Raw genomic sequence first — 14,618 nt, forward strand, 5'->3', positions numbered from 1 at the left:
ACCTCTAACGGCCCAAAACCATGTGTTATAACCTTTCGTAAAAATCTAAGTTTTCTCCTCCAAAGCCTTTATTGGGCCATTAAAAGGCCTATCAAAGAGCTTCATTATTAATCCAATCTAAAAAGTTCTCTTAATTTTTTTTTAGATTTTTTTTCAATTCTATATAAAAAATTTCAAAATTGTACAAAAATTATTTCGGATCTTCAAATCGACTCCTGTTTTTTCTATGGTCTAGCTTCACCAATATCTACTGCATGCAAAACGCTAGCTCAAAATTCAACACCATCACCTATTAATGGCAAAACGACATTTTAATGGCCTAAAACCATATGCTATATAGTTTTTGGTTCTAGGTCCAAACTCGACCCGTGAATTTTTTTTTTTCTATTTTTTCATCAAAACCCTATTTAGGTACAAAAAGGCTTCCCAAAGTGTTTCACTTGAATCCAACAAGTTCCTCTAATTTTTCAAGATTATTTTCGATTTTTTTTAAAAAATTTAAAAATTTTCCAGTCTCCACTCATTTTTTTCCTATGGTCTAGTTATTGTAATACCTACATGTGTACCAAAAAAAAAACACCATTTTCCTTTAACATTAATACCACCCTTTAGTGGCCTAAAATCGTGTAGCCATTAGTTTTGAACCGAAAAAATTCTTTATTTTCACCAAAACCCTTTTTTTCGGTGGGGGGGAGGCCTTCCAAGTTCCAAAGGGTCTTATATCAATTCGACAAGCTCTTCTTATTTTTCATGATTTTTGACAATTTTTCAAAAGCTCACGAATATCAATATCTGGGAACAAAAAAATTACTTTAAATTCAACACCATCACCTTTTAACAGTAAATCTATCTTTTAATGGCATAACACCATGTATGATTATCAAAAGGGCTCCCAAAGAGTTTCATATCAAGTCAACAATTTCTTCTAAATTTCTGGGATTTCTTTTTTTCTATTTTGTGAAAATTATTTTGGGCTTGGAAATCAACTCTCATTATTTTCTTTTGTGTAATTTCACCAATATTTATGCGTGTAAAAAAAAATTCAACTTTAATTCTACACCATCACCTTTTAATAATAAAATTGTCATTTAATGGACCAAACCATGTGTAATAACCTTTGATTCTATGCCCAGAGAAGCCCTTGGATAAAAATTAATATTTTTTAAACAAAATCCTATTTGTACCATAAGAAGACTTCTCAATGAGTTTCATATCAATTCAACAAGGTGTCCAAAATTTTCGGGACTTCTTCAAATTTTTTAAAAAATTTCAGAAATTCGTAAAAATAATTCAGACCTCAAATCGACTCCCACTTTTTTTATGGCCTAGTTTCATTAATATCTACATGCTGTAAAAAACCAGCTCAAAATTAACACCATCACCCTTTAACAGCAAAACCGCTCTTTAGTGCCCCAAAACTATGTGCCAATATAGTGTCGTCTAATTAATCCACATTTTAACACTATTTAGAAGAAATCACAAAATTCTGAGTAAATGTATGTTCGCAAAAGAAATTATTCTATTTGATTAATTCAAGTATGTAATATTTGATCCTTATATGCTTGCATTCATTAGATTATGATGTATGTTTGCAAACGAAATCACCTATAAATGGACAACACTAAAGACAAAGTAACAAATTCTTGTACTATGTTACTACTTAATTATCTTAGCTTGAAGGCAAAACCCCTGTGACAAGAATTATTGCGATCTCTATAAATCTATTGTTGGGATATAATTAATATTGTATTATAAGGTTTCAGTAACGCTGATGAGAAACAAATATTCAACTTCTTGTGAAACATACTATAGTTTGTGGACTAAGGATTTACAACACACTCGCCGAGACAAGACAGTTTCCATGGATTTTATTATCTTAGCCTTCTGACAATTTCTTAATACCAGGATCCTCTTGGTGTTGTTCATTACTGGCCGTTTTCTTCTCAGCATTTTCATCAATGATTTTATAATCTTCTTCCACACGAGTTCTGGAAGCAGATGATTGTTTAGAAAGTACTTCGAAACCGATTTCATTATCAGCATTCTCCATTTTTGACCTCATGCTCCTTCACTGTATTCACTTCTGATGATCCTTCTTCTCCTTCGACCTGTTGAAGATCAGTTGACAACGGTTCATCAATTTTGTCGGCTAGGCTCTCCTTTCTCTGTTCATGATCTTCTGCTGACCTGTCTTTCACTGATCCTTCCACGTCTTCAGTTAGTTGAATGCTGTGTGCTATTTCTTCCTTGGCTAGGCTTGCAACTGCTTCATCTTCTATCTCTTGGCTTGACACCTTTTCATCTTCAATCTCTTGATCACGATCATCATCACTTGGTTTTGCAATACCAGTGTCCGTCTTAAAATCATGGACTACTTCCATATCGTATCCATCATCTTCACTATCTGAAACCAGATTCTGTTCACCGGTTTCTGGATCCTCTGCCTCATTGCTCTCATTCACAATGTCGAGAGGTTGAGAAGGGTCGGATTCTTGGAAGTTCACTTTTCTGGTTCTTGATTCTGAAGCAGAAGAATCTTCAACTAGGTCAGGTCTGTCGGCCATAATTCCTACTTTTGAATCAGTTTCAGATACACTTGTCGAGGCTGGAAAAGACTGGAAAGCGTCCCAATCATCATCTTCATCTTCATCATCTCTCTCTCCAATTTTGTCCTCATCGGAGTGAACTGAGGCAGCTGTTGCCAGTAACTCTCTCTCTCTGCTCACTTCTGGCTGCTCTATTCGGGTGGCTGATGGCAGGGAATCTCTCTCTAGTTTACCACCAGCTGGCGCCGGTAATTTGATTTCCAATGATGGTGCTACAGGTTTCATTTGTAATGGGTTGTGATCTTGTGTTACAGAAGCACGAAGGACCACCTGAAAGAAGAGAATCATGGCCAAATAGAGAATTCATCACATCCATAACAAAACTTGAAAAAAAATAAAAATTCTATGGCTTAGAAATCATATAAAGGTGTAACAATATTTCCGATTTCTACAACAGATGTAATTTGAGCTTGTGCAAATCTCAAAGTTATTTTCAAACAATTTACACCCTTTTTTGAGGTTCTTGGCAGTATAAGGAATAAATGAGATTACATGGTCTTCAAAACATGAAGAAGGTTGCATATCTAAGAAACTATTAAAGCTCCATTAGTGGAAAGGATCCAGAATTCCCTAGGACGATGACGGATAAAAGTCACAAGAACAAAAATTTCAGGCTTCAAATAAGTAAAACAGCATGTCACACTTGTAGGGATGGCAATTTTCCGGGTTTGGATATGGTCAATATACATCACTTTTCCCAGAACTCGACAGTGGTTTGGGATTTAGATGGCAATTTTCTGGGTTTGGTTATGAAATGGATTTTATACCTGAACAATTGCCATCCCCAATCTCATAATGACCTGCTACTAAGCAAAAGAAGAGAAACACAAATTTTTTTCTACATATCACACGTGCTAGAGCATGTTTCTTATAAACAATTAATCATCGTTCTTCTTTTCCAACCCAATATACGCTAGAGATAAATAAAGCAAGAACAGCACCTGAAGTTGCTGCCTGTGCGTTGGAGGCAATGATAACAAGACATCCTTAAGGTGAACTGCTGAGGAAGGAATTTGAGCAAGATGAGAAACAAGCCTCACGGCAGTGTTTCTTATGTCGTTAGCTTCCTGTCATTGATAAAATAATCAGGAGAAACGTTATGAATCAAATTAAAAAAATAGTTCTAGTTTCAATCTAAATTTGGAGCATGATTAACAATAGTACCTGAGAACGGACATCTTCTGATGCTGAGAAGACCATGACAATAGCTTCTAGAAGCAGATTCATAAAACCTCTCCGACATTCTTCAGTTTTTGACACAGTTTGCAGGAGCATCAAGATCCTTAAGCATTCCCCAGCAATAGTCACTGATTCTTTAACTATAGGTTTCTGTGATTATTAGCAACATTGACTCATCAAAATGATAAACATTGAAGTTCAACTAGTTCTTGGATTCCATCCACCCCAATTTCATCAGAAAAAGATAAATGAATGTAAAGAAAAGGGATAAGGAAAGAAGGGGGAAATTATTGTGATTTTCCAGTGAAAGATAGAGAAAGAAGGGGGAAATTATTGTGATTTTCCAGTGAAAGATAGAGAAAAGATTTAAAAAACAAAAATGAAAAAAAGACACACCTTCAACATCTTCTGCATTATGGTGAAGATATCTCTGACAAGCACTCCACCAATGAACAACAGTAAGCTGTTGTTTTCTTTGCTTGTGCACCTCTGCACCAAGCTTTTTAGCACTTGCAACCCAATCGCTTGAACCTATGTATGGAAATATGCATCAGCTATTTTTTGGTATTTGGTAATGAATGAGCATTGCTAGATTATCTGGTATCACGGCTACCTGCAGATTTGAATCAGTAAGTACAGTTCTTATACTTTCAGCACAACACTTGAACACAGCAAAACCTATGGGGATACAGTCTTTGTTGTCCCAAGGACATCCAGTTTCATTAGCCAGTTTGGCCAACGAAACATTTTGCTCAAGCGTGAATGCAAGCTTTAGCTGAAGTAGTCTGCCCAAGTCAGATCTCTTATTTTCCAGTAGATGAAGTCCCTCAATACAATTCTTCGTGACATCAGCAATCACATTCAGACAGGAGCCAAAAATTGTCCTCAGATGAATAATTCCATCATCACCAAGTGTAAGAGCATCTGCAAAAAAAATTCCATCAGGTACTAGCTTCCCAACTGCATGTAGAAGCATCATAACTCGAGCTATTGTTATATTAACGGATTTTCACTCCCATATATTGCAGGTGTAATACATTATGCTATTAATTGTACGTCTGTTTTTTTGATATTCTTGGAGTGCATCCGGGGTCATCCTCCAGCAGATCTTCTTTCCTACTAATAAAATTTATGTTTCCTTTTATACCAAAGTAAAAAATAAACAAAAAAGTTCTACGCATATACAAAATAAATATCTGTTGAGGGAAAAAAATTGAGTTGCAAAATCAGGTCTGGCATAGAACTTACCCTCAACAACATTCTTCAATAAGGGAACAGCACACTTGATAAATTCAATGGCCTTTGACAGACATAACTCTGTTGAAGCTTGTCTAATGCACCGGTAGCCAATTAACAAAAATGCCAATGCTACAGACTTAAACTGCTTCTGCATCTTAAAACAGCAGAATAACAAATCTGAAGGTAAATATTTGAACAGTAACTCTTCAAAAATTATAAAGAAATGTGATCCCAAGATTGCAAATGAATTAATGAGTATTTATGGCCATGAATAAACATAGACCTACCCACCTTTGGTTCAAAATGCACTATTAGTGTCTTTGCAGTTACAAATAAGGGAGATATCAGATCTCCTTGGTTTGATTGATCTGGTGACACTAAATTTGTACTGAAACACAAAAAGAAGCAAAATTTTTAGCAGAGGGTATCTCTGTAATACACTTCATCATATGCTTTACACTGATATTTATTATCAAATGATTACCTCTGAAAAATTTTGAAAAGGTAAGCCAAACACTGCTCCATCCCCAGATAAGAAAAATTTTCTGATTTGAGAAAATCTTCCGGGCAGTTCTGTACAATCTGTTGATATAGAAATCAAAACTACAACTCAATGTTTGTTATGTAAGTTTATATGGAACCCAAATAAAGGACTTCAATAAATATAAAGCATCAATAGTTATTTTTCATACACATACCATGCACAAATGTTGATATAGAGAACTAAACTTGGTATATTGAAGGTGATAAAATAAACGATAAATTAAAGGGCTTACTTATATGGAGAATAGATTTGTTAATTGTAAATCCAGTAGTAATAAAGAATAATTTGAGAATGGGATAACTGCATAACAGCTAGGGCACCACAAATATTCTAATTCCAGTGAAATAGATAGAACTTGAACCAATTGATAGTTGAATGAGAAAAATAGTCTGAACCACAATGTCGCTCATAATCTTATTCAGTAAAATGCAATCAAAATGCCGATCAATTCCTCTCAATCAGCAACAGCAAGTCAATTTATACCTGTGATAGGACTGAAATTGCAAGACTGTTCCACGAATTGTCCATGCATATAGAATATAAGAAGACCTACATCCACCAACAAGATAAAATGGCTCAGATCATATTTGGCAATACCAATATTGTGAGAAGATAATAACTATGTGATCACAGCTATGCAATAAATGTTTATCATTGCCAGAGAAAGTTAAAGCAAACGGCAAATGTTAACCAATCACTTGACCTATAAGCTTAAAAGCAGTCACAAGAATATTTAAGATCTACAGCACCCTCCCATAGAATATTTGATTATTGATAGACCCTGAACTGAAAGGGTTAGATAAACAACACAGTAGAGAGCAGAATGTTGTTGGAAGTAGGAGAACTGGTATTTATCTGCAGAAATAAACCAAAACACCCAAGCATTCGAGAGGCTTGGTATCTCTCCCAAAATGAGCAAGCTCACTACAAAATAATTCTCTCGATCCCCTTCCCAAAAAACAGCTCCTCTCCATATAACCTCCTCACTTCTATACTACTTGATAACACGTCAGCCACGATTGGTATTTCCGGAATTACCCTTGCGCCTTGCATATGTGAAACGCACTTGTGGCCTAACAATTATTCAATAGCTTTGTCACAAGCAAACATTTTTCAGATTGAGTTAGAGCGCATGCTAACTGTTAAGAGTACCATTGACCCAAAAACTAAAGCTATAGGCAAAGGTCTAACATTAACACTTGAAGCTCTACCTCCTCAAGTCCAAGGCTGGACTTTTCAACAAGCTTGTCTCTGGTATAGGCTTCTTATTTTACTGTGAATATAAGAGTTTCAGGTGAAACTTTCCTCCAGGGACTACAAGACTGAACAAGCTGTCCACAAAAACCAGGATCAGCCTGGGCTGAACGTCATTCTATATCACTCAAAGCCAGAAGACTACAAGATAATCCCACAGTACAAATCTCTAAATGTCAAAATCAGCATATGTAAGCCCTAAACTCCCTCCCAATTTAAATTATAAAGAAGAAAGAAGAGTCTCAAAATAATTCTCATTGTGCACCTTAAAATAATTATTTGCACAAAAGAATTCATCACATTAGCTGAATACATTTTCAAGCATATGTTGATTAGCATTCATCCAATTTCTTCTATCAATTCCAGAAAATCAACTAATGAAAATTGAAAATAAATAAATTAATCACATATAGAAAAAAATAGAGAGCTATTATAAAATTTGTCTAACTAACCTGCAACAATTCTTGGCATATATTCATAGTAAGAAAACCTGCAGTGAAAAAGCTTTCAGTTGAGAGGAACTGGAATACTGGTAACACAATCTCATACAACTTCAAGCCAAGTGGATTCATCTCTTTAGTTGGCGAGTCTCCACCAAATTTAGCTTTTGCAGAACCCAATCCTATTCTTTGTTTATTAGGTACTAAATGTTGTCCCTGAAATACAACAATCAAAGCAAAGCCCCATAGAAATCGATAATCCTCACACTCGAGTTCCACCATGCTGTAACCCGATATTAAGCTACTCTTGGACATATTTTCAACAGTGATTTTGGAAAGTCCCTTTTCATCAAGTTTTACAGGCATTGCATCCAAAGCAACTGCTTGCAAAATAACTGGCCAGGCTTCTTCAAAACAAGACTGCAACTTAGATGAAACCAGGGGCAACTGTATCCCATCGAGAAATGGATTCCACTGCAAGACCCAAGAAACCATGATGAGGTCAGCAGGACCCACCGGTGAAAAGTTCATAAACATCGTGCTTACATTCCAATAAAAGACAAGAAGATATTGACAAGATAAAAGAAAAAGATCTAACAGATTTTTTAAAAATCAAGCTTACTTTTCTTTTGAGATTCAGGCCCAAGAAAATATAACTGTAATCCTTTAGAACCTGGATCCAGTACTTCCCCAGGACACTTGAACTCTTCGAAAACAATGGCAATAATGCAAGAAACTCATCTGGAACCCTATCATGGTGTCTCCTCAAGAATGCATATGTATAACATTTCAGAGAGGCATGTGCAGCTAGAAGTCTGATCTTGATCTGTTTCATATTCAAATAAATCAGTAAGAACCTATTCATCTTATTAAGCAACTTTTTGCAAGATGATGAAAAACAGAAACAACAATAAACCAATTTGTGCCATCTACGTAAATAGGGAAAAAAATATTTGAAACTGTAGACCTATGTACCTTGCATGAGACCCATTCTGCAAATGAAGGATAATATAGGTCCTTGAAATCATTAAGAGGTCGTGAAATCAATGAAAATATACGTTTAACTGCAGCTTGATCACCACTAATTATCCCACTTGTCATTATCTGAAATTAAACATTAAATAAAATCTATATGTATAAATAACTTTTTGGAAACTTTGAAAGAAGGAAATCCATTTCCATCTACAGCACAAACCTTAGTTGCCAGCTGCAACCCTGCCTCCAGAAGGATAGGACCAGATGATGAATCTAATGCAGTTCGAACAGCAGATACAAGTTGTGCCTGAGTTTATACAGTCATAATTAAGCTAATATATCCATAATCAAGAGATTTATGTGGTGCAGGAACAAACTGAACCCTTCAGTACTCATATATTACTATTGGGAACCTAAGCTTAAGCTTTTATGTCATGCGTTAACTTTAACACCTATTACTTCAGGTTTGAGGTTTAGTTAAATACTACATAGAGACAAAATAAAGATTCCTTAAATCCAACAGCATACCTGATACTGTTCTAGTAGAAGGTGTCCAGGAAGGTCAGGGTCTGGTGTCATTTCAAACTGTATAAAAAGTTACAACATTGAAAAAGAATTAAAAATATGAAGTGATGTATTTCTAAAATACAATAACAAGTACTACATGAAATTTAACAGATACAAGAAAGGTCCAAAACTAAAAGCCAAATACTTTCTATCCAGAATAATGCCATCTGAGCTTATGGATCTACGACATAACTAATGAGTAATGCACATGTCAGCAAAAAGGAGTATTTGATATAGCTCTCCAGATAAAAATTACGAAAAATAAAAAACAGAAAAGGAAGATATATTCCAACACAGAAGCATGCGTGGACATGTATTAATTTATTTAAACCATTATTAGTGGTCAAAGAATTGGATCAAGGAAAAAGAAAAACATTTTGCTTTTCATTCTATAACTTCAGTTCAAATAATGTTGATATAAAAACAATAGAAGGCTATACCAAATTAAAAAGAAATGAAAAACAGGAGACATATGATCTAGAAAAATAGAAGAATTGCAAAAGCCGAAATTGAGAGAGAAGATAAAGCCTGCAGCAGCCTTTTTATTATTATTATTATTATTATTATAGCCTAATGGCAACCCAATTCACTTCCTACACATGTGAGTGTGGTACAAACCCCATACCTATTGTTTCCACACGAGATTTTAGCAATTGAACTTTAGCAGTAAGAAATATAAATAATAGGAGAGAGTAAACAAGTGAGAGTGAGACAAGACTGACTTCAAAAACTTTTAGACTTCTGGTTATTCTTTATATTTTCCTTTATAACATTTCCCAACTTACAAGGAGAGGCTTTGTTGCTTCACTTGAGCAACATTTTTGTTTCAGGTAGCACTTTTAACACCTTTATTTTGAAAAAAGCTGTGTCCCCAAACTATTGCCAACTGAATATTCTGGAGAGAACATTGAGGTATGTGCCACAGTTCTCAGCAAACCTCAGCAGAGGAATACCTCACCTTAATTCAAGTTGATGTCTCATGTTCAATTGGAATGATCACTAGTTATAGCCATAGCTGGTATCATTAAAAACAAAAAAACAGGGAGTCTTTTCGAAAATTTCTTTATTGTCATATGTAACTATATTATGAACAATTATGCATAACTCAATCTGGAGAATGATATACATTAACAAAAAATACTCACTAGAATATTTAGGACTGTCACAACTGACCTTGTCTATAATCGTACTCAGAAGTCCCACACCAATTGGCCGCATGTTTTCAAACTGGATTGTACTTATCTAAAAGAAGTTATAGTATTAAATGGATGATTTAATACATAAATTCAAAATTTCATAGTAATTCAAAACAATGTAGTAGTAAGCTAGTTAATTCATATCAATCACCTGATAAGCAAGTGATATTAGCTCTTGCACATGGAGAACTAGCCAATCACAAGATCCCTGCGCATTAGCGCGTTTCTTCCTTGCCGACGAGAGGTCAAAATGAGCAGCATCACTTCCCACAGCTGTTGGTAGATGACTCAAACACCTACAGTGAGACAATTTGATTGACAAAAACAGATTGAATATATAATAGTGTTCTCATTCAGTACATGAGGAATGTATGAGATGTTGGACAAGTCATGAAGACTTAAAGAGTTTGTCTTTGACTTCTTTGTCCTTTCTGTTCAGGGATTGCTTAGGCTTTCAGTTGCTGTGAATTGCAGGAAAAATGGCATAAATCCAAAATTTTCTATGCATCTCAAAGCCTCCTTCCAAGACATGCAGATTTTGCTTTTTCTAAATTTTGCGCCATAATTTATAATATACATGCAAAAGCACCCACCATATCACAATGCAGTTGACCCTATGGCTCCAAACATTGACCTTAGACATCAATGACCAACTCCATGAAGAAAACAGAAGTAATTTAACATCTTAACTAACAAAGGTGGCAGTAAATTATCAGAGTTCCTTTAGCCCAAGATATAGATTGCAAAAAATGATAAAGATCGATCCCAAGTACATACCCTAAGTACATAATGCATGATTGGAAACTAAATCCCCTCCCCACCCATATGACCAGGGTCCAAACCCCGGATCTTCTGTAGCAACCAAAGAGGTTTTACTAACTAAACTAGCTGGCACCCACAAGTAATTATTTCATTGTTACATCCAAGTAACTTCATTTATAAATAAACAACAAAGAAAAATGTAAGTGAGGATCTGTTTCATTCATTATCCACATACAAATATTCTTTGTTATTGAATATAAGGGACAGAAAAACTTTTAAGGAAATGTTGTCGGTTAGAAGTTACCGAAGACAGCTTTTTTGAGAAAAAAGTCAAGTAGATTGAATACATAGAAATTTACAAAATGTGATCAAGATGTCCACTAGCCCCAAAAACAGCCTAAGAATTTACAAATAAGAGAGTACCTCCAAACAGAAAGTTTATATCTTGGAAGGACTAAAACAATATCCACATCTGAAATAAAGGCAAGAACTTTCCCAAAAGAGAAAAGCCACCTAACCTAAAACTCCTTCCCAAAGGCAGCTTTTTATTAAAACCTTAAGAACTTGCATGGTCAGAAGACAATAGAAAGTTGCTTTTGTCACTCTCAACGAGACCATAACCAAAATATGTGCATGAAGTCCAAACAGTATCAGCGAAATTTCTGATTGATTAATGGATCAAAAAGAAAATTTACAGGTAATATTAATGAAAACAATGATTGGAATAGGAAAAATGCAGAGAAAAGGGCACAATCACATCTCAGCAGTCCAAACAGTATCATGCTAAATTTCTGATCAATTAATGGATCAAAAAGAAAATTTACAGTAGTACAAATGAAACAATGATTAGAATCGGAAAAATGCAGAGAAAAGAGCACGATCACATACTCAGCAGCAAAGACTCTCGTACGATATCTGAGATGCTTGTCTCTATTAGGTTTAACTCTTGAAGCTTCAAATGCATAATCCTGACTTGGCATGTCTTTAGAGCTAGAGACCATGTTTTCTCCATCATCTCCAATAGCTTCACCGTCTGGATCATTTGTGGGATCGCTTTCTGAATTATTAAATTCGGCATTCCCTCTTGATGACATAGAAACAACCTAAATGAAGGTTTAAACATTTTTATTTTTTATTTTTTTGATAGGAAACAAAGAAAGTAGTATTAATAAGAACAATATTTACAAAATGTGAACAAGGCACTTTAAATTTTCCATTGTCATATTTCATCATGTCAATTACAATAAGCAGACAATGACTATCATTCAGAAATTCAGAAAATCAGAAAAGTCTCATGCATAGACGTACATGCCAAATAATTCCAAGAAAAAACCCTAACTTCAAAAAGTTACAAAGACAAATTAGAGTTAACATCATTGCCAAACTGCTCAAGAGAAAAACTCTGATATGGAACTGCATTAAAACTTATCTTGTAAATCAAGGGAACTGAAAAACTTAAAAGTAATCCCTAACTAAAAAGGACAAAGAAATCCAAGACACACAGCAAAGTCTTCATGAGTAATTTCATCATCAACAGCTGACAAGTCCAGCAGGGAATCTTTTTTTTTTTTTTTAAAAGCATATCAAGCATACCACTTCACTCCATTAGCACTTTGGAAACTTTCATTCTGTATTGACCTATTACTCCATATAATATATATTGACTCTTAATGAGAAGACAGGAGATCATAATAAATGATTAAGCGACATTCATTGCTCATTTCTCAATTGCCCCATTTTGCAGAATTTGCGGCCTTTGCTTTTTCAGGCTCTGCTCTCTAGGATAGCAGTGACCCAGCTTTTGTTTCTTGATTTTCGGGGAGGCAAGTGCTTTTGATTACAAAAGGACTATGTATTATGGAATTGCTGCGCATTGCAAGTATTTTCAGTTGTTTGATCAGAAAGGAACAAAACTGTTTCCAGAGAAAAATGTTGCACATGTTTTAAATTAAAGGGCTACAGAATATCAACTAAATGTGGAAATCTGCTCATTTTCTGCAAATGTTATGACGATTGAACACTTGAATACTGAACCAATCATGCAGCAATAGAAAAAACACACATCCAGTAAAAGAACATGAAGACCATCATTCTGCAAGAAAAGGTGCTCACCATGTTGCGGCATATTGACATCCAATGAGAAGGACAAGAAGGGCATGATGCATAGAGCAATCGCATGATTGTAGTACGGACAAGATTCCCAATCCTACAAGAACAGAAACAATCTCCAACCTAAGAATTACTTGTATAAGTGATGACATGATTCTCTTATCTCACATGCACTCCAACTTGCATCAAAACGCACAGAGAGCATCTGCCTTGTCATGTTCAAGATTATATAATTTTTAAAGAATTACCTTTATGAAACACGAAGTGAAAGAAGATATAATCTTGTATCAAGGAAAATAATGTATCTAATGAGTCACATCATTCTTGATCAGTAAGCAAGGAAATCAAATGACATTCAAAAATAGCCGCCGCAAGAGCAGAACTGACCAAGGTATGTAAAAGAAAATTTAAACCATGCAAATCAAAACTAGGAAAAGCCATGCAAATCAAAACTAGGAAAAGCCATACAAATCAAAACCCATTACAACTGCCAGCAATTTATGGAAGAAAATATTCTGGAAGCTTTATTGATGCAGGAGGTCTATGGTTTCAGTCAACCTATCCTTTTACCTGTTTCAGAAATTACAGAAGTTTTCATTTAATGCCACAACATTTTGGTACACTTATTTTAGGCAAGGTGGGATCCAACAGGGTGGAGCTCTAAAGGTTCTTTCTCATAACAAGTGTTTCCTTCCATTTTAGAAATAAACAACAACAGCACTGGTGAACTGGTGAGATTCTTTTCCTATAGTAAGAATCCAGGATTATTTGAAGCCACTATGACCAACATCTACGCAAAAAAGGTTTTCATTTGAGAATCAACCTTTTATAAAGAAAATGGTTTTAGAACTTGATGCTCCACAGAAGATTTAAATAACAGCTACGGTTAATAGTAGATTTCAAAGGAGAACTAATTAGAGTACTGTACAAACAAAACTTGATAAAAGGTTTGTTCAATATGTATTAAAAAAAATTAAATTAGTCTACTGCAACTATTAAAAAAATAAAAAAATAGTCCCCTTTACATCTCAGAATGTTGGCTTCAGCACCATTCTTTTAAAGGTTGCTTTAGAAAACGGAGTGAAGAGACTGCAGATATTGGCTGGGCAGGCTATAAATTTATGAGGTTGAATTTGGTAAAATGCCATATCAAGGGATGGAATAAAGAAACTTTGGGGATGCTGAAGGGGAAAAACAGATGATGCTTGCTAGAATTTTGGAATTGGATAATTTGGATGCTGAATGGAGGTTGAATGAAGAATTATGAAAAGAGAGGAATGATGTGAAAAGCCAGTTTGATCATGCAGTCTTTAAAGAGGAGGTTATGTGGAGACAAAAAGTTAAAATTCAATGGGCCTAAGAGTGGGATACCAACTCAAACCAGATAAAAGGAAGAATGGGATGAAGTTTGGGCAACAGATTGAAAATAAATGGAGGTTGTTTCATTGAAGATGAGAATGGTATCGAAAAAGAGATTTAGAGTTTTTCAATAATCTCGATTCTAAAGATGAGGTCAACTGGCTGGGATTCAAGGGTTAAATTGGTGTCCTATTTCTGAATCGAAGGCTTCATGGTTGGAGAGACCTTTTGAAGAAGAGGAAATAAAGAAGGGTATACAAGATTGTTGCAGAGATAAATCCCTTGGTCCTGATGGGTACTCTTTGGTGGTGTATCAGGATTGTTGGGATATTTTGAAGCAAGATTTGTTGGATGTTTTTGAAGATTTTTACAATTCTGGAGTTGTGAA

General features: G+C 35.0%; 1 protein-coding gene across 3 annotated transcripts in view; it reads right to left on the reverse strand.

Annotated features, from left to right (window-relative positions):
• Window positions 1–1,691: 1,691 nt before the first annotated feature.
• The window catches only part of LOC18038741 (protein SWEETIE), a 40,077-nt gene continuing 27,150 nt past the window's right edge, over window positions 1,692–14,618 (reverse strand). Inside the window, exons 31-48 of one of the 3 annotated variants that reach the window (XM_024182000.1) lie at window positions 12,875–12,968; window positions 11,651–11,865; window positions 10,152–10,296; window positions 9,978–10,046; window positions 8,766–8,822; window positions 8,458–8,544; window positions 8,238–8,366; window positions 7,885–8,088; window positions 7,275–7,736; window positions 6,052–6,117; window positions 5,509–5,606; window positions 5,316–5,412; window positions 5,034–5,166; window positions 4,399–4,709; window positions 4,182–4,316; window positions 3,771–3,935; window positions 3,548–3,673; window positions 1,692–2,876 (exon numbers count right to left, since the gene is read on the reverse strand). In XM_024182000.1, coding sequence (XP_024037768.1) covers window positions 2,037–2,876; window positions 3,548–3,673; window positions 3,771–3,935; window positions 4,182–4,316; window positions 4,399–4,709; window positions 5,034–5,166; window positions 5,316–5,412; window positions 5,509–5,606; window positions 6,052–6,117; window positions 7,275–7,736; window positions 7,885–8,088; window positions 8,238–8,366; window positions 8,458–8,544; window positions 8,766–8,822; window positions 9,978–10,046; window positions 10,152–10,296; window positions 11,651–11,865; window positions 12,875–12,968 — 3,433 coding nt within the window. In that variant the 3' untranslated portion in view covers window positions 1,692–2,036. Of the gene's footprint in view, window positions 2,877–3,547; window positions 3,674–3,770; window positions 3,936–4,181; window positions 4,317–4,398; window positions 4,710–5,033; window positions 5,179–5,315; window positions 5,413–5,508; window positions 5,607–6,051; window positions 6,118–7,274; window positions 7,737–7,884; window positions 8,089–8,237; window positions 8,367–8,457; window positions 8,545–8,765; window positions 8,823–9,977; window positions 10,047–10,151; window positions 10,297–11,650; window positions 11,866–12,874; window positions 12,969–14,618 lie in introns of all 3 variants that reach the window. The other 2 variants (XM_024181999.1, XM_006430729.2) reach the window with 2 other exon arrangements.

The sequence above is a fragment of the Citrus clementina genome, unplaced genomic scaffold (genome assembly GCF_000493195.1).
Source record: "Citrus clementina cultivar Clemenules unplaced genomic scaffold, Citrus_clementina_v1.0 scaffold_6, whole genome shotgun sequence".
Taxonomy (NCBI): Eukaryota; Viridiplantae; Streptophyta; class Magnoliopsida; order Sapindales; family Rutaceae; genus Citrus; species Citrus x clementina.